General features: G+C 37.9%; 1 protein-coding gene across 2 annotated transcripts in view; it reads left to right on the top strand.

The window, feature by feature from the left end:
• The window catches only part of KCTD3 (potassium channel tetramerization domain containing 3), a 68,905-nt gene extending 42,417 nt beyond the window's left edge, over positions 1–26,488 (top strand). The window contains exons 11-18 of one of the 2 annotated variants that reach the window (XM_065874845.1): positions 2,323–2,410; positions 2,544–2,660; positions 4,563–4,733; positions 8,644–8,799; positions 21,406–21,502; positions 24,798–24,982; positions 25,068–25,200; positions 25,927–26,488. In XM_065874845.1, the coding sequence (XP_065730917.1) occupies positions 2,323–2,410; positions 2,544–2,660; positions 4,563–4,733; positions 8,644–8,799; positions 21,406–21,502; positions 24,798–24,982; positions 25,068–25,200; positions 25,927–26,488 (1,509 nt within the window). Of the gene's footprint in view, positions 1–2,322; positions 2,411–2,543; positions 2,661–4,562; positions 4,734–8,643; positions 8,800–21,405; positions 21,503–24,797; positions 24,983–25,061; positions 25,201–25,926 lie in introns of both variants that reach the window. The other variant, XM_065874839.1, reaches the window with a different exon arrangement.
• Positions 26,489–27,583: the final 1,095 nt, after the last annotated feature.

Genomic DNA, 27,583 nt, shown 5'->3' with positions numbered 1-27,583 from the left:
GATGTTTTCAGATAATACAGACAAAGTTTGTCACTTATAACCTTCAGTGGAAGGACCTCTATAGAAATGCCCTTTGATAAGGTTATTTATACTTAGAAGAGGAAGTAGTGGAATACAATAAACATGACTAGCCAAAGAATTTGTAGATGTGTTGGTGACTCTAAATAAGTCTAAAAAGTAATGGGTGAGAGTTAAAACATACTGATGTTAAAAACAGTGATCATGATGCAGGTAGAGATTGTGGTTAAAGGATTCTAGGGGCCTTGTACTGCTTGGGAAGATAGAGTGGTTTTCAAACTGTAAATCATTTAAATTTTTACATAGGAGTTAATGATAATCACTGCATGCAACGTTAGGAGAGGAAACCCACTTCCACCTTAGGTTTGTGGCCACCGTGACTGAACCAAATATACTAATCAGTATGGTGTCTCAGGTTCCTGACATGAAGCTGTTGGGGTAAAGAAGAGGAGGCCATGAAAGGCTGGCTCCTTGCTTATGCTGGGAGAGAAGAACTTAGTACCAACTCCTCTGTAACCTAACTTTACTTATCCTCTGCTTTCCCTGTTCTCCTTGTACTGAGGGGTAGACGTGAGGGGAAAAGCAGGACATGCTCAGGGGTTGCAGGAAAAGAGGTAGGAAGGCTCTAGTCCTGGAGCCCATCCTCCCAGAGAACTGAAAGGTCAGATACCTGTCTTGGACGTGCCTGGGAAAGCTCCAGGCCGCTGCTGCTCTTTCACTGAAAAATGGGTCCAGAGGGAGAGGAATCTCATGGCCTTACCTATCCCCAGCCTCTGACTGTGAAGATTCTGGGTAGAATTGAAGCTCTTCTTGGAGTGCTGGAGCTAAAACGATGCACTTGGTGTAAGAAAATTGGTCAGTGAAGCAGCTTCCCTCCATTTTTCAGACATCTTTACTCATATCACTGAGAAGTTGTCGGTGTTTACCTGCTACGAAACGTGTTGGCTCTCATGAGACAGAAACCTGACCTGGGGTTGGGGGTGATCATTGAGTCTTTGCAGAGATATTTCTAGTGTAACTTATAATCATGCAGGACACCAGAAGGCACACACAGAAATTAGGGTCATGGACATGAACGGCTTCTAGGAATCATTATTTCCAAGTTTTAGCTGTTTTTAAATTTGTGTTTTTAGTTAGACTCTTTTGCTGTATTTGCTGTTCTGTCAGAAGTGTGCTTTTCCCTTTCTCTACCTAACTCCTAGTTAGTTTTTTAGTTTTCAAGCTTTACTTTCTTTTTGAACTTTTCCTTGATCTTTGTGCTTCTCCCTGGACTGGGGTTGAGATGGGAGTCCTTTCTCCCTCTTCTGTGATTGTATTGCACACCCTGTGTTTATACATTAAATGATGTATAATGTATACTGTGATAGGCATTAATGTGCCTATCACGTTATAATTGTCTTTATTTTTCTTTCTTGCCCACAAGTTTCTAAGCTTCTACAGAGCAAAAGTGATATTTCACATCCCTTATCCATTCCAGTACTTGTTCACCTGGATAATATCTGGTACATAAAACGTGTTTCATTTAAATGTTGTGTGTAAACTTTCACATGCATGTCTGGCCTGGCTGTACATAGGGATGATTCAGTTTGATCTCATCGCCAGTACAATAACACTTTTTGTTTGTTTTTCGTTTTGTTTGTAAAAATCATGCCCTTTGCTTTTCTCTTGGCACACACATAGGCATTCATTAATTTGTAACTAGACTGATTTGCTTGGAAAACTGTTTTGTATTCTAGTACTTGAAAAAATAAAAGCGTTTGAGAACTTGTTTGGCCATTTCCTAGGAAATAGAGGTGAAGTATTTAGTGGGGAATATGAAAGTAGAGAAGACTGTCTTTTCAAAGAAATGGTAATGAACTACCAAGGGAGCGAGTACTATCTGGAAATCGGTTGATCTGTTTTCTAGTTCTGATTCTGGGCAGGTCATTTCATCTCTTCTATGAGAGAGACAAGGGAGAAAGGGGCCTGGTCAGACTTGGTTTTCCAGTCCTAAAGTGTGCTGTGACTCACAGTCATGTGCAGAAAAAGGAAATGAGTAAATTCTGAAAGGAAAGTGCTGCTGTTGGAAATAAAAAAGTTTTTAGAAAAGCTTTAAAAGGTCAGAGTTCCCCTTGGAGGGGTGTGTGTGTGTGTGTGTGTGTGTGTGTGTGTGTGTGTGTGTGTAAAGAAAGTATTTTCTAAGCCCTACTTAAATCGGATATTAGTATCCTTTTTATTAAAAGACTCAAAAATTTTGAGGAAATTGAGCAGAAAATATAGATTGTAATTAATAACTGACATCTAACAGTATTCTCACTACATTAGGTTCAAGACGTTGTTCCTATAACTAGTTATGACACTGCTGGGTCGTTCCTTCTACTGGGATGTAACAATGGATCAATATATTATATAGGTAAGTGGTCAGACACTTAGTATGGTCCTATTTAGTATGATTTTTAAAATGAGAACAAGAAAATATTACCTTTTTTAGTTTTAAGTAGATTCACTATTTATTTTAATGCTATTTAATTTTTTTTATTTTTTAGATATGCAGAAGTTCCCTTTGCGAATGAAGGATAACGATCTTCTTGTAACTGAACTTTATCATGATCCTTCAAATGATGCTATTACTGCTCTGAGTGTTTACCTCACACCCAAAACAAGTTAGTGCATAACAAAATTATCATAAATTGTGGAAGTTCTTTTGATAATGTATGTTTATTCGTTGGTTTATTGTAACACTGATCTGGCCCTTTGTTTTGGTGAACTGCAGTGCTGAGGATTTCATCTCTTAGAGTCTAAAGTTTATGTTTGGTTTTATACTGAAGTCACACATGACCAGTAAACATAATCTGAGGTGGGAAGTTAGAACTTTTCCTCTTCTGAATTGTATTGTTAAGCCCTACTATTATAATAATAACTAACATTATTTGTTAAACTTATCTGCACATTTACCTTCCTATGACAGCTGATTTCATTTTGGAATTAAGAGCTTTATTTTTATTTTCATAACAGTAACAACAACGAAAGCTTTTAGACTTTTAATCTCTATTGAAAAATGAGCTTATTTCTCTGGGAAATTTTAAATTTAAGTTTTGGAAAACCTCAGTATCCATAACTTATTGCTTTTTCAAAGGCCATTGCAATGAAATTAACAAACTAGCTCTGTAAATTATTAAGAATTTTTATATTCTAGAGTGAAAGATAAACGTAAATGGGAAATTCAAAATTTATCTGTAATGAAAGGAATTCTAGGAAATACTTACATGTGGCTAGTAATATTAATAGTTTGAATACGTTACTTGTATAATCGTTTCATTGAATGCATTGTAATAAATCATTATCTTCGGTATGAAAGAAAGAAAGATTCTGGTGTGCACAGATGATTTTGATTGAAATTGTAGGATTTAAACTATGTTGCTCCAGAACAGAGGTCAGCAAACCATGCTCTTTTTATTAATAGTTTTATGTATTGTCTTTGGCTGCTTTTCTGCAACTGTGACAGAGTTGAGTGGCTGTACAGAGACAGTGTGGCATGCAAAGTTTAAGCTATTTGCTTTTTATAGAAAGTTTGCTGACCCCTGCTCTAGAATGAGATATGCTCCCCTCCCCGCCCCCAATCTAATTAAAAAGGGAGAATAAAACTTCTTCTGTGGTGGCAGTGTCTTCTTTTAAGACACAAGAATGGAGTTGCCTTTTAAGTTTTGAGAAGTGTTTTCCATAGCATGCCCTTTTCCTTCGATTCCAGTATTTTCAGGTGAATCAGAAAGAACAGCTATCAAAGCTAAGAGGTTCTCTGTGACGCTTTTAAGGAATGTAGGTCACTGAACTCCATTCTGTCTTAAATATATGATGGAATCTGGGCACTTGTTTGAAAAAAAAGCCACAGATGAACCTGATGTCTTGAGCTAGTTGTATATAATTAGAAGAGAACAACATAGGTAAATGTGATGTAAGCAATGTAATGGGTATATTTTCCTATAGTTATAACAGTTTTGAAACTGTTGAATAGTACATGGATTACTTGATTATTCAAAGAGAAGATTCAATATTGTGGCAGAAGTAAAACAGATGGTCATTCGAGGCTAGAAATAATATGGAGTATTGCTTTAGGAATACTATGTTGTGTCAGTGGTGTTCTTAGCGTGTCAGATTTCTTCCTTAAACATTTAATGAGTACCTACTATGTCTCAGGCACTCTGTAAGGTGATATAGATTTAAAAATGATTATGATTCAGTCTCTTATCAATAAAGAGTAGAGGTAGATAGACATGGAAATAGAGAATTGGGGTGTTACAGTTGCTCTGATAGAACCTAATACATAGTACAAGGGAGAGAGTGAACAATTCTATATTGGAGTGAGTGTTAGGAAAAGATTTGTAAAGGAAATAATGAATTTAAGATGGTCAGAGAAGTCTTAAGATTTCTTTGCTGAGCTGGATTTGGGGCTGATAACAAGTGCTGAATCCAGCTCTGCCTCTTCTATCACAGGGAACACTTTGCAAGGGCAGCTTTCTTTTTATTGTCTTCTATTATATCACCTTTCAATTTTTGATTTTGGTTAGGTGTCAGTGGTAACTGGATTGAGATTGCCTATGGTACGAGCTCTGGAGCAGTACGAGTAATTGTGCAGCACCCAGAGACGGTTGGGTCAGGCCCTCAGCTTTTTCAGACCTTCACAGTTCACCGAAGTCCTGTCACAAAAATCATGCTCTCAGAGAAGCATCTTGTATCAGGTAAAGTGATTTTATTAGTACTGGTAAGGAGGTCTACCTCATGTCATGTAAAACCTTGCCTTGGGTGTTATTTTTTAGACTCCTACAAATTAAAAGAATATAAAAGCAGTGTTTTATGTAAGAAAAACACACCAGAAAAAGTGGTAGAAAAGTTTAATAACTGAAGAAATACTATGATTGTCTTCTACGGTTTCTTTGATATTGTCTGGTTGTAGTATACATAAATTTAGAAGGCATCATATCTTTTATTTACTCTCTATTTTAATATTTGGTTCTTATGGCATATTTTACTTCAGAATATTTATCATAATCCTGTTGAAGAATGTTTTATTAGAGAAATTTTTCAAGTATGAATATAATATAAATTTGGTTGTGTTGTCTTAAGGTTTAATGCTAAAGTTAGTAGAATGTTAGTAGTCTAACATCAACTACTGTTAAAAATCAGTGAAATGTGTAAAGAGATGTGAAGAAAATAACATTTGTGGGTTTGTTGTTCTTCATAGTCATATATGTTTCTAACATTTAGATACCAATTTGATACTTAAAAAATTAGTTACAGATTTTCAAGCAAAATTAGCCTGACACAAAATAAAATGATCACAAAGTAAAATTCCATCATGAGATTCAATGTCTATGATAGATGATTTCTGAAAGCGTTGAAAATTGAATTGAGTCAGGTGTATCGGTAGTTTGCTTTTTTAAAACAATCTTGCATTAAATCTTTTGTAGATCAGTTCCTGCCTAACTTAAATTTTTATAAACATCCTTTTCATGCATCAGCTTTGTTTATATGAAGACTACCTAATATAAAAAGGTGATGCATCTTTCACTAATTAAACACCAAATGGAGCTGAAATACCTTGTCCATATATGAATGGATGGATGGATGGATGAATATGCTTTTATTGAATGTCTCATTGTTTTGGATGTAATTATGCCTTTCTGAAAGTCTCTTTTTTAATCTTTCATAGAGCAGTACTCATCTAATATCTGCCTCGCTGAGGAGTTTTTCTCACTCTGTATGGCTGGTTCCTCCTCTTCTGCCCAGTTACTAAGTGTTGGATTGCCTCAGATCTCTTTCTAGATTCTCCATTCTTTGTCTGTACTTTCCCTGGTGATTTGAATATTATTATCTACATGCCAGTGACTCCCAGACTTCCCCTTCACCTGTGACCATCCACAGAGTTCCAAACTTGTATATCCAGTGCTTGTGCTTAGTATTTGGCTGTATGTTTAATAGGCATCTCTAAATTAACCTAGATAAAATAGTACTTCTGATTTCTGTCTCAAAAGCCATCTTAGTATACAATGTCACTACTCATTTACCCAAGCTGAAAATCTAGGAATCACACTTGATTCTTCCCTTTTTCTCACTGCACCCGCCTCTCCCCGCCCTCCACATACATGTAACACATCAGTAGGTCCCGTTTCTCTGCTTCAACATACATCACAAGTCTGATGACTTCACTTTGTGTCCATTGCTGCCAGCCCCTTAGCTCAAATCAGCATTTCTCCCCTAGGTTACTCCATTCTTTCCCTGTTTCTGTCTTGGCTCTCTATGGTATATGTTCCGCACAGCAGCCAGAAATATCTTTAGAAGTGCAAAGCAGGACTTCCCTGGTGGCGCAGTGGTTAAGAATCCGCCTGCCAGTGCAGGGGACACGGGTTCGAGCCCTGGTCCAGAAAAATCCCACATGCCGTGGAGCAGCTAAGCCCGTGTGTGCCACAGCTACTGAGCCTGTGCTCTAGAGCCCGTGAGCCACAACTACTGAGCCTGTGTACCTAGAGCCCGTGCGCTGCGACAAGAGACGCCACCGCAATGAGAAGCCCGTGCACCGCAACGAAGAGTAGCCCCCGCTCACTGCAACTAGAGAAAGTCCACACAGAGCAACGAAGACCCGACACAGCCAAAAATAAATAAATAAAATTTATTTAAAAAAAAAGAAAAAGAAAGAAATGCAAAGCAGATCTGATTTCCGATGGCTTCTTTCTGTATACAGAATGAACAGATTACTACGGCTCTTCCTGTTCCGGATCCTGCTCATCTTGCACATCACTTCTCCACGCCTCGCATGTCACTTTTCTTACTGCTCGTGATACCTAACTCATTGGCTTTTCTGTTTCTTAAAATCGCCTTAGAAACTTTGCACTTGTTCTTTTCATTTGACATCTTCTTTCTTAGATGTTTGTTTCGCTGTCTCTCCTTGACATTCAGGTCCCATTTTAAATACCTCCTCAGTGAGGCCTCCTTGGCCACCCTGTCTAAACTAGCCAGCCCTCTCTCTAACAGGCACTTTCTGCTACCAGTATCTTGATTTGTTTTCTTCACAGACTCATCACTTTGTTTCTTATTTATCATCTCTTTCCCTCTTCTAGAATATAGTAGGTTTCTACAGCAGCAGCAGCTTTTGTTCTCCACCCTATTCTCAGCACTTAGCATAGTCCTTACGAATAAATGTTGTATAAAAATGAGGTAATTTGGTCCTGTGAGAAAATAGACTATTTCTTTGCAAGATTGTTTTGATGTTTAAATGACAATGCCATACTCAGTAGCAGTTGATATTATTTTGATGGTAATGATGTCATTGTTGGATGTGATGTCAAAGAGCTACATAGTTAAATTTGCATTTTAACAACAAGTATTTCATGTAGGTTTGAAATGTTAGATAATGATTAATACTAACAAAATTGCATAATTGCATTATTTTTTGAATTTTATTTTTTATACAGCAGGTTCTTATTATCTACTTTATACATATTAGTGTATATATGGCAATCCCATAGTTGCATTTTTGAGTCAGCTAGAAGTATTTGTTATTTTTCTGAATCCTAGTAAGCTTAATAATGAAATTAGGAAATTATTTCCCATGAAGCTGATTCAGTAGCCTAGAAGTAAATGTCTTCTTTTTCACCAGAAAACTGGCATCCTGAGAACTGAGAATTTTGTTGTATGAGTAACATATGTACACTTTTTATTCTTATTGCTGTTTGCCAAAATTAAATTTCTGAAGTTTTGTTTAAAATATGCAACTGTGACATTTTATCCAGTAGGAAATGTTGGTGCATATAAGAAATTTTGGATACTTTCCTAGTAGATACTGATGAGTTCATAATAAATGGCAAATTAATACATTTTTTATTAAGGCACGCCACAAAAGTACAGTTCTTACATTAATGACATCATTTTTTTGGTTTATAGTTTTTAGCAGAGTATCTATTCAGACAAACAGCAGAAATAGATTACTTGTTAGGAGATATCTCAATATATACCCACTTAATATTACCGTGAAAAAATAAAGCTAATTGGAATATGTTTCTTAAACACAGACTCTCATATAAAAATAATTCTCAGCTTTAGTATTGAAATCTTAATTTTTCTTGATGCAACCGTGAATGAGCAGTAAGTAACTGGTTCCTATAAGCTTTTTGACAAATGTTATTTGTGCCAATAAATTCTCAGTAGCTCCTGATCTTGGTTGTTTAATATTGGAGTCACATAAGCAGAAACAATTTATATGGTTGGAAAAAATAAACTAGGCAACTTGTTTACAATGGAGTTTAGCCACAGAACAGGAAAATATTCAGCATCTTCTCTCTTACATACACATTTTTTTTTTAACCTTCTCTAAATTCATACCCTACAGACTACTTTTATAAGGATCCATAGATTTTACTTATATACCTTATATTTGCAGCAAGGTAAACCATATTCAATTATCTCATTTTTGTCGGCTAGGTACAAATTAAGTGTAATTTTAAGATAAGTAAGCTGTTTGCCACCCAAAATGTGCTACGATCTGTTTTCTGTAAATTACAGTGAAAAAAGTTAAAATATGTTTATAAAAGTGATTTTGTTGGTGCTCTCATAATCTATATTTAACAACTGTTGTGTGCTTTCTTTCTCTCCTAGTCTGTGCAGATAATAATCATGTCCGGACATGGACGGTAACACGATTCAGAGGAATGATCTCTACTCAGCCAGGCTCTACTCCTCTAGCATCGTTCAAGATACTGTCCCTGGAGGAGACAGAAAGCCATGGAAGCTATTCCTCTGGAAACGACATAGGTGAGCTAGATCTTTCGGGGGGACATTTTCAAGTACTGTGTAGGCAATGCTGAAGAAGTATTATCTGTAGTAGAAACCTAAAAAGGAGTTTTAAATATAAGTTTTTCATTTTCACTTTGAAGCTCATTTAAAACAGAAGTTTAATCTTTTTCTGATTAAGTTCTATAAAGTCACAAAATATACTTTTTTTTTGACTTTATGAAGGTACAAAAGTGATACACATTTAATAGAAACAGTACTTTGAATTTTGAACTTTTCCCAGGCTAGGGATATGTGGTACCATATTCTCTCGTGGTGTCAGGCGGCAGCAGCAGGCCAAAGTTCCCAGGCAGCCGCGTGACCACAAAGGTAAACAAGTGATGTGCTTAGAATCAGTCTGTACCCACATAGCCATTCTCTTTTTCACTTTCAGTATTCAATACATTGCGTGAGATATTCAATACTTTACTATAAAATGGACTCCGTATTAGATGATTTTGCCCAACTGTAGGCTAATGTGAGTGTTCTGAGCACACTTAAGGTAGGCTAGGGTAAGCTATGATGTTTGGTAGCTTAGATGTACTAAATGCATTTTTTTTTTTTTTTTTTTTTTTTGCGGTACGCGGGCCTCTCACTGTTGTGGCCTCTCCCGTTGAGGAGCACAGGCTCCAGATGTGCAGGCTCAGTGGCCATGGCTCATGGGCCCAGCCACTCCGCAGCATGTGGGATCTTCCCAGACCGGGACACGAACCCGTGTCCCCTGCATCGGCCTGTGCTCTGCCACAACAGAAGCCACCGCAGTGAGAAGCCTGTGCACCGCAACGAAGAGTAGCCCCCGCTCGCTGCAACTAGAGGAAGCCCACACGCAACAATGAAGACCAATGCAGCCCAAAATAAATAAAAGTTGAGAGCACATTTTTTATCTTACTAGCATTTCCTAATTTAAGTGATATTATCTCCAAATGCTAACCACTTTTGTTTATAATTAAAAGCCATGATGGCTGTACACATTTGAAACTTGAAATACTTTTTTTCCTTCGTTGCTAATAATTAACCTGAAAATAGCTTTGAAGCTGGAAAAGGGCTGGTGTTCTTACATACTGAGAGTGGTTTTGATGGCATCCATTAGTAAACAGTGTAGGGTGTCTCTACTGATTTCAGCAAAGGGTATATAAAGTTAGTTATAACAAATCAGTCTCTCCCTACACCATACATAACACACAAACAGTCTTCATGGAGGTAGATCATTTTCCTCAGGGATCTGTTTGAAAGAACTAATGCACCTTGTAGATCATCTTGCATAAGCAGAAATTATAGCACTGATGGAAAACGAGGAGTGGATCAGAATTGTTATGCATGAAACTATTAAATGTATGTCCATCAGGATATTTGCTCCCACAGTAAAGATTTCAAAAATAGTTATCTTTAAGAAATGTAAGCTTCTGAAGAGAACTGTAGTACCACAGTCTTAGTATTTTTAGAAAGAGAACTACTCAGTGTTGTCACTTTTATCAGTTGCTGTGTGATCCCAGTTCCCAGTGTGATGATAGGCATTGAAAGTTTTATTTCGACAAGTTTTTTTTCCAGCTTTATTGAGATATAATTGACATATGTAAGTTAAAGGTGTAGCATCAACAGATACTGAGTAAGTACTTTTGCTCCAGGCATTAGAAATCTAAAAAATTGTAGTGAACATCAACTTACTAGCAAACGATTGTATTTTACACACTGCTCAAGTGCATGGACGGAAAGCCCCCAGAAGAGAGTGCAAGTCTGTGTGCTAGGTGTAACATACACCCACATGTAATCTTTTTGACAATTTTATGAGGTAGATCTTATCCCCACTTAACTTTGATAGAAAGCAGTGTTCAGGCAGAGCACTTCACAGAGGTCTTAATGTTGGAACTGAGAGAGGCGGCAGCGGGTGATGCTAGGAGTTTGAACTGAGATGTGAAGGTGTAAGTTCTAGGACAGGGACATTCCTGGAAGGGAAAACAGCATGTTAAAAGGATAGAGGCCAATAGAACCTGGCAGGTTTGGCAGATGTCAAGAACGTCATTAATTGTTGGTATGTAGCTGAGAGTAGTAGGACCTGAGACTAGGTAGGTAGGCAGGCGTCAGATCAGGGAGCACATGGTGTAATGTGAATAAAAGATATTTAGAAGCAGCCCTGTAAATTACTTAAGACAGTCATATGTAAAATGTTTAAAAGGGCCAGGGAGATGTTTTTTCTTTTCTGTTCATAGTTTTGTTTAAAAAAAATATCCTAAGAGGTAGACATGTAGACTAGTGGAACAGAATAGAAAGTCCAGTGTCAGTGGGGGTGGTAGGGGTGGAGTGTAGATGGTAAAGGGGAATGGAGTAACAGATACTGGAAACAGCTGTGCCAGAAAGAAATGGAGCTAGTTAGAAGGTGAGTACATTCATAGGTCATATTTTTGAGTCCTCTTCCTTTCTCCCCCGTTGAAGATAACAGAGATGGAAGGATATTCTTTTGTGTTCTCTGAAGGAAAGGTGCTAATTTGGGCAAAAGTGTTGGGGAAACTATAAGAGGGGAGGTATGGATAATTACTTAAGGTATGAAGTTATGTGAGAATCTCACATCAGTAATAAAGTTTGAGGGGGAGGGAAGATATAGTCCCGTAACCCTCTTTCTTAGTTATTTCACCCGTCGTCAGTATTTTGACTTTGTTTCTGGGTTATTGAGTGAGGACTGTCTTTTCATTTCAATAGAATTAGACTTCAGAGAGTTGTGCAGGAATTGGGCAACTGCATAGCTTAGTGAAAAGCCAGACAGCTTGGGTTTGGATTCCAGTTCCATCAGGTAGAACTTGAGAGATCTTTGGTTAACTAACCTGTCGGTGCCTTACTTTTCTCCTTTGTGAAATGGAGATGATAATAGTGCATCCTTTATGTGGTGGTTACGATGATTCAAATGAGTGATTTGTAAAGCATGTAGTGTGGTACATAGTAAGCATAAAAGCATTCGCTAACTAATAAGAGTGTTATTCTGTTTATTAATCAGGTATGATTCACATAAGATAACTTGGGATATACTATCTTTAAAAACTGTTGTACATCGCATACTTTTTGTGAATGATGAGTTGATATTTAGCTAATGAGTATTGGGAAAGAATTATTAACATTTTATGTGTAAGTTTTGCATAAAAACACTTTATATTGTTCACATTCTTTCTAAAACATATGAGCCACTTTCCTACCTTGCCAAGTACAAAAAAGTAAAAATAATTGAATTTACCTTTTAGATTGAAATCCTTGAAGGGTACAACAGGCTCTGGTAAATGAAATTCTACTTAATGAAGTTGTACTTTATTTTTTAAGATTTTGCATGTTAAGGTTTCAAAAAAAGTAACATCAATACATAAAGTAACTTCATTTATACATCCCTTTCTTGAAGTGATAAGAAACTGAGCACATTCTGAAAGATAGTAAATGTAGAGCTTCTATTTTAACAGGTCTCCTTCTAGTATTCTTAATGTATAGTCTTAAGCAAATTATTGCCTTCAGTTTTTACAGTCTTAGTGCATAAAATATAATTTTGAAAAGTTATATAAAAATTTTTATGAATTTTTGAACTATTTTTTTATACAGCAGGTTTTTTTTAACATCTTTATTGGAGTATAATTGCTTTACAGGGATGTTAGTTTTTGCTTTATAACAAAGTGAATCAGCTATACATATACATATATCTCCAAATCTCTTCCCTCTTGGGTCTCCCTCCCTCCCATCTTCCCTATCCCAACCCTCTAGGTGGTCAAAATGCACCAAACTGATCTCCCTATGCTATTCTGCTGCTTCCCACTAGCTATCCATTTTACATTTGGTAGTGTATATATGTCCATGCCACTCTCTCACTTTGTCCCAGCTTACCCTTCTCCCTCCCCATATCCTTAAGTACATTCTGTAGTAGGTCTGCGTCTTTATTCCTGTCCTTCCCCTAGGTTCTTCATAACCAGTTTTGTTTGTTTGTTTTTTAGTTTCCATATATATGTGTTAGCATACGGTATTTGTTTTTCTCTTTCTGACTTCACTCTGTATGACACACTCTAGGTCCATCCACCTCTCTACAAATAACTCAATTTAGTTTCTTTTTATGGCTGAGTAATATTCCGTTGTGTATATGTGCCACATCTTCTTTATCCATTCATCTGTTGATGGACACTTAGGTTCCTTCCATGTCCTGGTTATTGTAAATAGAGCTGCAATGAACATTGTGGTACATGACTCTTTTTGAATTATGGTTTTCTCGGGGTATATGCCCAGCAGTGGGATTGCTGGGTCATATGGTAGTTCTGTTTTTGGTTTTTAAAGGAACCTCCATGCTGTTCTCCATAGTGGCTGTACCAATTTACATTCCCACCAACAGTGCAAGAGGGTTCCCTTTTCTCCACACCCTCTCCAGCATTTATTTGTAGATTTTTTCATGATGGCCATTCTGACTGGTGTGAGGTGATAACTCATTGTGGTTTTGATTTGCATTTCTCTGATGATTAATGACGTTGACCGTTCTTTCATGTGTTTGTTGGCAATCTGTATATCGTCTTTGGAGAAATGTCTATTTAGGTCTTCTGCCCATTTTTGGATTGGGTTGTTTGTTTTTTTGATATTGAGCTGCATGAGCTGCTTATAAATTTTGGAGATTAATCCTTTGTCAGTTGCTTCATTTGCAAATATTTTCTCCCATTCTGAGGGTTGTCTTTTTTTTTTTTTTTTTGTGGTACGCAGGCCTCTCATTGTTGTGGCCTCTCCCGTTGCGGAGCACAGGCTCCGGACGCGCAGACTCAGCGGCCATGGCTCACGGGCCTACCTGCTCCACGGCATGTGGGATCTTCCCAGATCAGGGCATGAACCCATGTCCCCTGCATTGGCAGGCGGACTCTCAACCACCACGCCACCAGGGAAGCCCTGAGGGTTGTCTTTTTGTCTTGTTTATGGTTTCCTTTGCTGTGCAAAAGCTTTGAAGTTTCATTAGGTCCCATTTGTTTATTTTTGTTTTTATTTCCATTTCTCGAGGAGGTGAGTCCAAAAGGATCTTGCTGTGATTTATGTCATGGAGTGTTCTGCCTATGTTTTCCTCTACGACTTTTATAGTGTCTGGCCTTACACTTAGGTTTTTAATCCATTTTGAGTTTATCTTTGTGTATGGTGTTAGGGAGTGTTCTAGTTTCATTCTTTTACATGTAGCTGTCCAGTTTTCCCAGCACCACTTATTGAAAAGGCTGTCTTTTCTCCATTGTATAGCCTTGCCTCCTTTATCAAAGATAAGGTGACCATATGTGCGTGGGTTTATCTCTGGGCTTTCTATCCTGTTCCATTGATTTATTTTTCTTTTTTTGTGCCAGTACCATATTGTCTTCATTACTGTAGCTTTGTAGTATAGTCTGAAGTCAGGGAGCCTGATTCCTCCAGCTCCGTTTTTCTTTCTCAAGATTGCTTTGGCTATTCGTGGTCTTCTGTGTTTTCATATAAATTGTGAAGTTTTTTGTTCTACTTCTGTGAAAAATGGCAGTGGTAGTTTGATAGGGATTACACTGAATTTGTAGATTGCTTTGGGTAGTAGAGTCATTTTCACAATGTTGATTCTTCCAATCCAAGAACATGGTATATCTCTCCACCTGTTTATATCATCTTTAATTTCTTTCATCAGTCTTATAGTTTTCTGCATACAGGTCTTTTGTCTCCTTAGGTAGGTTTCTTCCTAGATAATTTATTCTTTTTGTTGCAGTGGTAAATGGGAGTGTTTTCTTAATTTCACTTTCAGATTTTTCATCATTAGTGTACAGGAATGCAAGAGATTTCTGTGCATTTTGTATCCTGCTACTTTACCAAATTCATTGATTAGCTCTAGTCGTTTTCTGGTAGCATCTTTAGGATTCTCTATGTATAGTATCATGTCATCTGTAAAAAGTGACAGCTTTACTTCTTCTTTTCCGATTTGGAACCCTTTTATTTCTTTTTATTCTCTGATTGCTGTGGCTAAAACTTCCCAAACAATGTTGAATAATAGTGGTGAGAGTGCGCAACCTTGTCTTGTTCCTGATCTTAGTGGAAATGGTTTCTGTTTTTCACCATTGAGGACGATGTTAGCTATGGGTTTGTCATATACGGCTTTTATTATATTGAGGTAAGTTCCCTCTATGCCTACTTTCTGGAGGGTTTTTATCATAAATGGGTGTTGAATTTTGTCGAAAGCTTTCTCTGCATCTATTGAGATACCATGTGGTTTTTATTCTTCAGTTTGTTAATGTGGTGTATCACATTAATTGGTTTGTGTATATTGAAGAATCCTTGCATTCCTGTGATAAACCCCACTTGATCACGGTGTATGATCCTTTTAATGTGCTGTTGGATTCTGTTTGCTAGTATTTTGTTGAGGATTTCTGTATTTATGTTCATCCGTGATATTGGCCTGTAGTTTTCTTTGTGACATCTTTGTTTTTGGTATCTGGTTGATGGTGGCCTTGTAGAATGAGTTTGGAAGTGTTCCTCCCTCTGCTATATTTTGGAAGAGTTTGAGAAGGGTAGATGTTAGCTTGTCTCTAAATGTTTGATAGAATTTGCCTGTGAAGCCATCTGGTCCTGGGCTTTTGTTTGTTGGATAGTTTTTAATCACAGTTTCAATTTCAGTGCTTGTGATTCATCTGTTTATATTTTCTGTTTCTTCCTGGTTGTGCTTTTCTAAGAATTTGTCCAATTCTTCCAGGTTGTTCATTTTATTGGCATATAGTTGCTTGTAGTAATCTCTCATGATCCTTTGTATTTCTGCAGTGTCAGTTGTTACTTCTTTTTCCTTTCTAATTGTACTGATTTGAGGCTTCTCCCTCTTTTGCTTCATGAGTCTGGCTGATGGTTTATCAGTTTTGTTCATCTTCTCAAAGAACCAGGTTTTAGTTTTTTTGATATTTGCTATTGTTTCCTTCATTTCTTTTTCACTTATTTCTGATCGGATATTTATGATTTCTTTCCTTCTGCTAATAACTTAGGGGTTTTTTTGTTCTTTCTATAATTGTTTTAGGTGTAAGGTTAGGTTGTTTATTTGAGATGTTTCTTGTTTCTTAAGGTAGGATTGTATTGCTATCAACTTTCCTCTTAGAACTGCTTTTGCTGCATCCAGTAAGTTTTGGGTCACCGTGTTTTCATTGTCATTTGTTTCCTGGTAGTTTCTGGTTTCCTCTTTGATTTCTTCAGTGATCTCTTGGTTATTAAGTAGTGTGTTATTTAGCCTCCATGTGTTTGTATTTCTTTCAGATTTTTTCCTGTAATTGATATCTAGTCTCATAGTGTTGTGGTTGGAAAAGATACTTGATACAATTTCAATTTTCTTAAATTTACCAAGACTTGATTTGTGAGCCAAGGTATGATCTATCCTTGAGAATGTTCCATGACCACTTGAGAAGAAAGTGTATTCTGTTGTTTTTGGATGGAATGTCCTATAAATATCAGTTAAGTCCATCTTATTTCATGTATCACTTAAAGCTTGTGTTTCCTTATTTATTTTCATTTTGATCTGTCCATTGGTGAAAGTGGGGTGCTAAAGTCCCCTACTATGATTGTGTTACTGTCGATTTCCCCTCTTATGGCTGTTAGTATTTGCCTTATGTATTGAGGTGCTCCTATGTTGGGTGCATAAATATTCACCATTGTTATATCTTCTTCTTGGATTGATCCCTTTATCATTATGTAGTGTCCTTCTTTGTCTCTTGTAATAGTCTTTGTTTTAAAGTCTATTTTGTCTGATACGAGAATTGCTACTCCAGCTTTCTTTTGATTTCCATTTGCTTGGAATGTCTTTTTCCAAACCCTCACTTTCAGTCTGTATGCGTCCTTAGGTCTGTAGTGGGTCTTTTGTAGACAGCACATATACGGGTCTTGTTTTTGTATCCATTCAGCCAGTCTAAGTCTTTTGGTTGGCGCATTTAATCCATTTACGTTTAAGTTAATTATCGATATGTATGTTCCTATCACCATTTTCTTAATTGTTTTGGGTGTGTTATTGTAGATCTTTTCCTTCTCTTCTGTTTCCTGCCTAGAGAAGTTCCTTTAGCATTTGTTGAAAAGCTGGTTTGGTGGTGCTGAATTCTCTTAGCTTTTGCTTGTCTGTAAAGGTTTTAATTTTCCATTGAATCTGAATGAGATCCTTGCTGGGTAGAGTGATCTTCATTGTAGGTTTTTCCCTTTCATCACTTTAAATATGTCCTGCCAGTCCCCTCTGGCTTGCAGAGTTTCTGCTGAAAGATCAGCTGTTAACCTTATGGGGATTGCCTTGTATATTATTTGTTGTTTTCCCCTTGCTGCTTTTAATATTTTTTCTTTGTATTTAATTTTTGATAGTTTGATTAATATGTGTCTTTGTATGTTTCTCCTTGGATTTATCCTGTATGGGACTCTGTGCTTCCTGGACTTGATTAACTATTTCCTTTCCCATATTAGGGAAGTTTTCAACTATAATCTCTTCAAATATTTTCTCAGTCCCTTTCTTTTTCTCTTATTCTTCTAGGACCTCTATAATTTGAATGTTGGTGCATTTAATGTTGTCCCAGAGGTCTGTGAGACTGCCCTCAATTCTTTTCATTCTTTTTTCTTTATTCTGCTCTGCAGTAGTTATTCCCACAATTTTATCTTCCAGGTAACTTATCTGGAATATCTACCTCAGTTATTCTGCTATTGTTTCCTTCTAGAGAATTTTTAATTTCATTTATTGTGTTGTTCATCATTGTTTGCTCTTTAGTTCTTCTGTTTACAAGATTTTGGATCATCTTTACTATCATTATTCTGAATTCTTCTTCAGGTAGACTGCCTATTTCCTCTTCATTTGTTAGGTCTGGTGGGTTTTTACCTTCTTCATCTGCTGTGTGTTTCTCTGTCTTCTCATTTTGCTTACTCACTGTGTTTGGGGTCTCCTTTTCGCAGGCTGTAGGTTCGTAGTTCCTGTTTTTGGTGTCTGTCCCCAGTGGCAAAGGTTGTTTCAGTGGGTTGTGTAGGCTACCTGGTGGAGGGGACTAGTGCCTGTGTTCTGGTGGGTGAGGCTGGATCTTGTCTTTCTGATGGGCAGGTCCGCATCCGGTGGTGTGTTTTGTGGTGTCTGTGACCTTATTTTGATTTTAGGCAGCCTTTCTGCTACTGGGTGGGGTTGTGTTCCTGTCTTGCTGGTTGTTTGGCATAGCGTGTCCTGCACTGTAGCTTGTAGGTCGTTGAGTGGAGCTGGGTCTTGGCGTTGAGACAGAGATCTATGGGAGATGTTCGCCATTAGATAGTACCTGGAGCCGGGAGGTCTCTGGTGGACCAGTGTCCGGAACTCGGCTCTCCCATCTTTTAGGCACAGGCCTGACATCTGACCAGAGCACCAAGACCCTGTCATCTACATGGCTCAGAATAAAAGGGAGAAAAAAAAGAAAGAAAATAAATAAATAAACAAAATAAAATAAAGTTATTTAAAAAAATGATTAAGGGCTTCCCTGGTGGCGCAGCGGTTGAGAGTCCGCCTGCCGATGCAGGGGACACAGGTTCGTGCCCTGGTCCGGGAAGATCCCACATGCTGCGGAGCGGCTGGGCCCATGAGCCACGGCCGCTGAGCCTGCGCGTCCGGAGCCTGTGCTCCGCAGCGGGAGAGGCCACAACAGTGAGAGGCCCGCGTACCGCAAAAAAAAAAAAAAAAAAGATTAAAAATTTAAAAAAACAGAAAGAAGAGAGCAGCCAAACCAAAACAGAAATCCACCAATGATAAGAAGCGCTAAAAACTATACTAAAAAAATAAGTAAAAGGACAGACAGAACCCTAGCACAAATGGTAAAAGCAAAGCTATACAGACAAAATCACACACAGAAGCATACACATACACACTCAGAAAAAGAGAAAAAGGGAAAAAATACATATCGTTGCTCCCAAAGTCCACCCCCTCATTTTGTGATGATTTGTTGTCTATTCAGGTATTCCACAGATGCAGGGTACATCACGTTGATTGTGGAGCTTTAGTCCGCTCCTCCCAAGGCTGCTGGGAGAGATTTCCCTTTCTCTTCTTTGTTCTCACAGCTCCCAGGGGCTCGGCTTTGGATTTGGACCTGCCTCTGCATGTAGGTCGCCTGAGGGCGTCTGTTCTTCGCTCAGACAGGATGGGGTTAAAGGAGCAGCTGATTCGGAGGCTCTGGCTCACTCAGGCCGTGGGGAGGGAGGGGTATGGAGCGTGGGGCAAGCCTGCGGCAGCAGAGGCTGGCGTGACGTTGCACCAGCCTGAGGTGTGCCGTGTGTTATCCCGGGGAAGTTGTCCCTGCAGCATGGGGACACTGGCAGTGGCAGGCTGCGCATGCTCCTGTTAGGGGAGGCTTGTATAGTGACCTGTGCTTGCACACAGGCTTCTTGGTGGCTGCAGCAGCAGCCTTAGCATTTCATGCCTGTCTCTGGTTTCCACGCTGATAGCCACGGCTCACATCCGTTTCTGGAGCTCATTTAGGCAGCGCTGTTAATCCCCTCTCCTTGCGCACCAGTAAACAAAGAGGCAAGAAAAAGCCTCTTGCCTCTTTGGCAGCTCCAGACTTTTTCCCGGACTCCCTCCTGGCTAGCCGTGGTGCACTAACCCCCTGCAGGCTGTGTTCACGTCGTCAACCCCATTCCTCTCCCTGGGATCTGACTGAAGCCCGAGCCTCGGCTTCCAGCCCCTGCCCGCCCCGGCGGGTGAGCAGACAAGCCTCTCGGGCTGGTGAGTGCTGGTCGGCACCGATCCTCTGTGCGGGAATCTCTCCACTTTGCACTTCGCACCCCTGTTGCTGTGCTCTCCTCTGTGGCTCCGAAGCTTCCCCCCTCTGCCATGTGCAGTCTCCGCCCATGAAGGGGCTTCTAGTGTGTGGAAACCTTTCCTCCTTCACAGCTCCCTCCCGCTGGTGCAGGTCCTGTCCCTATTCTTTTGTCTGTTTTTTCTTTTGCCATACCCAGGTACGTGGGGAGTTTCTTGCCTTTTGGGAAGTCTGAGGTCTTCTGCTAGCGTTCAGTAGGTGTTCTGTAGGGGTTGTTCCACATGTAGATGTATTCCTCATGTATTTGCGGGGAGGAGGGTGGTCTCCACGTCTTACTCCTCTGCCACCTTGAATGACCCCTCCAGCAGGTTATTATCCATTTTATACTTATTAGTGTATATATGTCAATCCCAATCTCTCAATTCATCACACCAGCACCCCCTTGCCTCTTTCCCCCCTTGGTGTCCATGTTTGTTTTCCACATCTGTCAATGTCTGCCCTGCAAACAGGTTCATCTGTACCATTTTTCTAGGCTCCACATAAATGCATTAATATATGATATTTGTTTTTTCTGACTTACTTCACTCTGTATGACAGTCTCTGGGTCCATTCACATCTCTACAAATGACCCAATTTCCTTCCTTTTAATGGCTGAGTAATATGCCATTGTATATATGTACCGCATCTTCTTTATCCGTTCGTCTGTCGATGGACATTTAGGTTTCTTCCATGACCTGGCTATTGTAAATAGTGCTGCAATGAACAATGGGGTGCATGTGTCTTTTTGAATTATGGTTTTTTCTGGGTATATGCCCAGTAGTGGGATTGCTGGGTCATGTGGTAATTCTATTCGTAGTTTAAGGAACCTCCATACTGTTCTCCATAGTGGCTGTATCAGTTTACATTCCCACCAACAGTGCAAGAGGGTTCCCTTTTTTTTTTTTTTTTTTTTTTTTTGCGTTACGCAGGCCTCTCACTGTTGTGGCCTCTCCCGTTGCAGAGCACAGGCTCTGGATGCGCAGGCTCAGCGGCCATGGCTCACGGGCCCAGCCGCTCCGCGGCATGTGGGATCTTCCCAGACCGGGGCACAAACCCATGTCCTCTGCATCGGCAGGCGGACTCTCAACCACTGTGCCACCAGGGAAGCCCGAGGGTTCCCTTTTATGCACACCGTCTCCAGCATTTGTTGTTTGTAGATTTTCTGATGATAACATTCTTACTGGTGTGAGGTGATACCTCATTGTAGTTTTGATTTGCATTTCTCTAATAATTAGTGATGTTGAGCAGCTTTTCATGTGCTTTTTGGCCATCTGTATGTCTTCTTTGGAGAAATGTCTGTTTAGGTGTTCAGCCAACTTTTGGATTGGTTTTTTTTTTTAAATATTGAACTGCATGAGCTGTTTATATATTATGGAGATTAATCCTTTGTCCGTTGATTTGTTTGCAAATGTTTTCTCCCATTCTGAGGATTGTCTTTTCGTCTGTTTGTAGTTTCCTTTGCTGTGCAAAAGCTTTTGTTTCATTAGATCCCACTTGTTGATTTATTTTTTATTTCCATCACTCTAGGAGGTGGATCAAAAAAGATCTTGCTGTGATTTATGTCAAAGAGTGTTCTTTCTGTGTTTTCCTGTAAGCGTTTTATAGTGTCTGGTCTTACATTTAGGTCTCTAATCCATTTTGAGTTGTTTTTAAAAAAAATTTCTGATGCAAGATGAACTACTTGTAGTGTTGTATTTTGTGTCTGATTTTGACATGGAATGCAATGCCACAATGACAGGCATGAAGAATTCTTTTTTTTTTTCAAAATTAATGTTCCTTTTTTTTAAATGAAACCTGTTAAATTTTAATTAATTTTTGCCATTTTGTTTTCTGACCCAAGGGCCATTTGGAGAGCGAGATGATCAACAGGTGTTTATCCAGAAAGTTGTTCCCATCACTAACAAACTGTTTGTAAGACTCTCATCTACTGGAAAGAGGTAACACTTTACTGTAAAGATATTATATTCAGAAGTCACATTTGTCTTGCAAAACACGTTAAGTCATTTGACACTGATAAATAGTGGTATCAGAAACAGATCTTTGAGAGAGATGTCTATTCTTTATCTTGTGGTCATTTTAACTTAAAGTTAATACAGTATACTTAGTGCTTATTCTCTACAATCTACTTATGATTTTCACTGCTGTGGACTTTTAGGAAGGACTAGTGATACGATAGTAGAACAGATACACAGTGAATTGGATGGTAGACAAGTGAAATTCTAATTCCGGCACTTCCTCTTACTAGCTATGTAAATTCAACTTAACTTACTTTGTTTCTGTGAGCCTCAGTTTCTTTTAAAGTTTAACGACCTTGCCAAGATTTCACTGAGTGAAAAACATGCAAAATACCTTGCATAGTCCCTGGCTATAATTGATGCTCAATAGGAGTTAGTTTCCTCTTTTTCATTTGACTAAAATCTTACTTCACTTACAATTATTATTTACAGCCTCAAACATATTGTGCTGTAACATTTCTCCTCTTTAAGAACAAAATTTTTTGCATGTCAAGGAAGTGAAAAAAGTAAAATTCCTATTAGTAGTTACTAAGTAGGTTACAAATTTTTATATTGTTACTAATGCTAGTGACATTTTAAATAATTTCTCTTATCTTCAGCATGTGATCGCTGATTTCTTAATATTTTAATGATAAAGTCTTTGAGATGATAAATTTTCTTTCCATCAAAGTTCATTGCATGTAGTCATCAGTGATTGTTAAATGAATTGATTCCAGAAAATGATTTTTGTGTTCTAAACTTTTTTTTTTTTAAAGAAAATGTTATTAGGAACCTACAGTGTAGTTACAGGCCAAATTTTTATCTGGAGAAATGCGTCTCTGCACTTTAGTGTTGGTGAAGAAGCTGCCAAATGGTTTGAAGCTGCTGTTATAACAGCGTTCTCTAACAATGTAGTCTTTCATATTCTTCTTCAGTGCTCATGTCCTGTCCAGTGTTGTTCTGTCCCTAAGTATTGTTCTGTCACTTCCAACAATAGCAGAGTGTTGTAATCAACTATAATTTATGCATGATAAAACAAGTTTTATATAGTTTTTAAGTTTATGATTCCAGAGGAAAAGCTATAGTTGTAAAGATATTATAAGCCAAGGAGCCAGGTTGGAAATGTTTTTTTCTCTCATTTAAAATCCAGGCCCTTATATTCTTTTTCATATTCTTTTCCACTATGGTTTGTCACAGGATACTGAATATAGTTCCCTGTGCTATACAGTGGGACCTTGTTTATCCACCCTATATATAATAGTTTGCATCTGCTAATCCCAAACTCCCAATCCATCCCTCCTCTCCCTTGGCAACCACAAGTCTGTTCTCTGTGCCTGTTTCTAGTTCATAAATAAGTTCATTTGTGTCATATTTTAGATTCCACATAAAAGTGATACATGGGATTTGTCTTTGACTTCACTTAGTATGATAATCTCTGTGTCCATCCATGTTGGTACAAATGGCATTATTTCATTCTTTTTTTTTTTGGCTGAGTAGTATTCCATTGTATACAGGTATCTTCTTTATCCATTCAACTGTCGATGGACATTTAGGTTGTTTCCATGTCTTGGCTATTGTGAATAGTGATGCTGTGAAATAGAGGTTTTTGTATCTTTTCAAATTAGAGTTTTGTCTGGATATGTGCCCAGGAGTAGGATTGCTGGATCATATGGCAACTCTGTTTTTAGTTTAAGGAACCTCCATACTGTTCTCCATAGTGGCTGTACCAATTTACATTCCTGCCATCAGTGTAGGAGGGTTCCCTTTTTGGTCTTCTGACCATTTTTTGATTGGGTTGTTTTTTTGTATTAAGTTGTATGAGCTGTTTGTATATTTTGGAAATTAAGCCCTTGTTGGTCGTATCATTTGCAAATGTTTTCTCCCAGTCTGTAGGTTGTGTTTTCATTTTGTTTATGGTTTACTGTACTAAAGCTTGTAAGTTTGATTAGATCCCATTTATTTTTGCTTTTATTTCTATTTGCCTTGGGAGACTGACTTCAGAAAACATTGGTACGAATTATGCTAGAGAATGCTTATTAGCCTGTGTTCTCTTCTAGGAATGTGATGGTATCATGTCTTATTTTTAAGGTCTTTAAGCCATTTTGAGTTTATTTTTGTGTATGATGTGAGGGCATGTTTTACCGTCATTGATTTGCATGAGGCTGTCGCAACTGTTTTCTTAATTATTATTTACAGGGGGACATCTTTATCCAGGACTTCCCCCTGCAGGTGGATACCACAATCCCCTGATACTTAAGTCCCTTATATAAACTGGTGTAGTACAGTCAGCCCTCTGTGTCTGTGGGTTCCACATTATGGAGGGCTGACTGTAGTTTTAAACAGAAACAGGAATCTAGATTTTTAAAAATATTTTGTCAATTCAGATATAATTGAAAAATTAACTACATTAACAAAAATAGAAAAGTGATCATCTTGATAAACACAGAAAAAACATTTGACAGTTCAGCAACCATTTATGATTTTTAAAGAAGAATCCTAGCACTTAATAAAGGGCAGATTCATTAATCTGTTAAATAACATCTGCAAAAGTAAGTGTAGCAAACCTCATACTCAATGGTGAAATACTAGCTTTTGCCTTGAGATTGGGAATGAGACTGGGATGGGCTCTGTCACTCGCTATATGTGGGCATTGCAGGAATGAACTCTCCCCTTACCCTCCACCATCCTTTTCCCTGCCTGCTAGGAAGCTCAGCTAAGCTTCATATTCTGTTCCTATGTTTTTCACATTAATGAGAGTTGTTTTTCCTCTTCCTCCTTTATTTTCGGACCTTGCATTTGCCTGGCACTAATTGTTAATAATCTTTTTTTTTTTTTTTAAATAAGCCTCCTCAACTTTGTTTTGAAGTAGGCTGGGATAAATGTTTCAATCAAGTACAATTCTGTTAACCCTTCTGTGGCTTTGGGACATCATTTACTGACATCATTGCTTGGTCTCCTCATTTGTCAAATGTGGATAATTGCTCTTTGTCAGGTTCTTTTATGAAAAAAATCAATGAAGATAGATAGCTATAAAAATGCTTTGAAAAAGAGTATTAATATATTGGAGAATACAAGGCTTGAATTGTATTCCCGTTGACTCTCTTTGACTCCTTTAAATCTGTTTTATATGTGTGGAAGAGTCAACTGTAACTTTGCAAAGAGACAATTAATTTAAAAATCTGAATTATAAAATGTAATTTGTTCCTCATGGTTTACAACTGTACAATGTCTTTTGCAGAATCTGTGAGATCCAAGCTGTTGACTGTACTACAATATCCTCATTTACAGTGAGAGAATGTGAGGGCTCCAGTAGGATGGGCTCAAGGCCAAGGCGCTACTTGTTCACGGGCCACACAAATGGCAGCATTCAGATGTGGGATCTGACCACTGCCATGGATATGGTTAACAAAAGTGAGGATAAGGGTAGGTTCCATATGGAAAGGTGTTTGGCACAGGGTAGGCTTTTGACATAAGTGATTATAGTGATGTATGTTTTCCTAAGATGTAGGTGGTCCGACTGAAGAGGAGCTACTCAAATTACTGGATCAGTGTGATCTGAGCACATCTCGCTGCGCTACTCCTAATATCAGTCCAGCAACTTCTGTGGTTCAGCACAGCCGTCTTCGTGAATCAAGTTCTAGGTAGGTTAGAGAGCTGAATTGATTGCTTTGGGAAAATTGGCTGAGCTATTGTAACCACATAGTTCTTTAAAGCCAAATTTTTCAAAGTACATTTTAAATTCATACTTTTTTTTACTAAATTTCTCATCTATATGCATGTTTCTTTTCATAAAAATACCATTTTTGGCCCTTTTACTTATTTTGTGAATTGCTGCCAATTTGAATTATTATGTGATCAAGAATTCATTCAAAGGAAATTAGAAAAATCACATGTCCCCTTAGATGGTATGTGGAACTGGTGTTCCTATTGCCTAGGGACATATTAATAAAAATGATTACATTATCTTGTCTAATCTTACTTTGTCATTGTATTAGAAGTGCATAATGCCTTAGTATAGTGTTTTAGTTAACCATATTTTTTAAAAATTCCAAAATCTGAATTAAGGGCCAAATACTGAAACTGTTGGTTCCACATTGGTTTTAAAGGTGTTTTCCGTAGCTTTTTTTCAGCTATTCAAAAATCTAGCTTCATTGCGAATATATATGTATGGTGTATTATTTGCATTGTTAATTTTGTACACACACATACAGTATATAGCATGCTTAAAATACATTTTTATATATGTAAATAAGGATATAGTATTCATTATAAAATTTATATGTTTTAACTGGTAGTTTAATTAATGAGATGTGCCCCTGAAAAATCCCAGAAAGAAATGTGAGCTGTAATTATTAACTGTATTTCAGTCTTCAGCTCCAGCACCATGAAACCATCCATGAAGCAGCTACTTACGGTTCCATGAGGCCTTACAGAGAAAGTCCCTTGTTAGCAAGAGCAAGGAGGACTGAGAGCTTTCACAGTTACAGGGACTTCCAGACTGTGAACTTGAACAGAAATGTAGAAAGAGCTGTCCCTGAAGATGGTAACTTGGGTCCAGTACAAGCTGAAGTGAAGCGGGCAACAGGGGAATGTAATGTGTATGAGAGAAAGTCTCCTGGAACTGAAGTTAAAAGTTTAAGAGAATCAGATAGTGGAGTGGAGGTGCATAAAATAGCTGAAGGTTTTCTAGAATCCAAGAAAAGGTCATCAGAAGATGAAAATGAAAATAAAGTGGAGTTACGGAAGAAAGGAGGATTTGAAGGAGGAGGATTCCTTGGAAGAAAGAAAGTCCCCCACCTGGCATCATCACCAAGTACCTCTGATGGAGGAACTGACTCACCTGGTACTGCATCCCCATCTCCTACGAAGACTACTCCATCTCCTCGGCACAAAAAAAGTGATTCTTCAGGTCAAGAGTACAGCTTGTGAAAACTCAGCAAAATGAGTAGTTTCATTAATTCAGATGAGAGTTAAACTTTACTGGAGTTCAACACATTAGCTTTTACACCAAAACTTTACAAATTAAGATTGGACTTCATTCAGTATCTTTTTGACAGAATTACCTGGGGTAAGGAGATAAAATAACCATATCATCTCTTCAGATCTTTTGGAAATTTTTTTTAGTTTTACAGGCACATTTAACATCATTTGTAAAGCAGGAGTCTACTTCAGTGTTTACTCTGTGGATTTTGGAAGCATAGTACCATGTCTTAATAAGATGGTGCCCATATCGATGAGCATCCCCTTAGAGTGTGGGAACCAACAGACTGCATTCCTCATGTTGATCATGCCTGAGATTTGTCTTGCAATGTTATATTAAGTGAATTACATAATTCTCTTTGGAGCTTAGTCTCCCAACCCTTATTGTGATTGCAAAGTGGTTTACCAGGTATTTAATGAGGTGCTATGTTTGTGAAAAAATATGTAATTCAAAAACACTATTGAATACCAGATTACTCTGTGTAGTAGGAAGTCCTTTAGGATAATTTTACTTTAATTGTGGTCATTTTCTGATTCTCATTGTTGGAGTTCTTAAATCTTAGCAAGCATCACCAATATTAAATATTAAATTGGTCAAAAGTTTAAACTTTCTTTAAAGTTGGAGCAGTTGTCTGTGTTTGAACAGATGAAGTAAAAATAATAAAGACAGCTTTGAGTGATCACAAAGGAAAACTGTACCAAAACTGTACCAGTCGCTAGTCAGCCTTGTTTTAGGAGCCACGATATTTTTTTCCTGTGTTAATAATCAAGATAATTAATTAAATTAGAATGTGGCCATTTTGTTAAGCTTGAGACTGCAGTTCTGAATTTTTTGGTTAAAGGTTTTGGCTGCTGTAGAAATATATTAAATATATTTTGAATTATAAGAAAAAAATCTTTGTATTTTTTTCCATTTAATTGGAATGATTTCCAAGTTTCTGCAAATAAGGTAATTGTAAATTTAAAGCATTAAGCATTTATTGGTGAATAATGTATATATTCCCATTCTGAGAAATATAAGTGGATCAAGTCAAAATAAATAAA

The sequence above is a fragment of the Phocoena phocoena genome, chromosome 1, assembly GCF_963924675.1.
Source record: "Phocoena phocoena chromosome 1, mPhoPho1.1, whole genome shotgun sequence".
NCBI lineage: Eukaryota > Metazoa > Chordata > Mammalia > Artiodactyla > Phocoenidae > Phocoena > Phocoena phocoena.
This window is presented reverse-complemented; position numbering and strand designations above follow the sequence as displayed.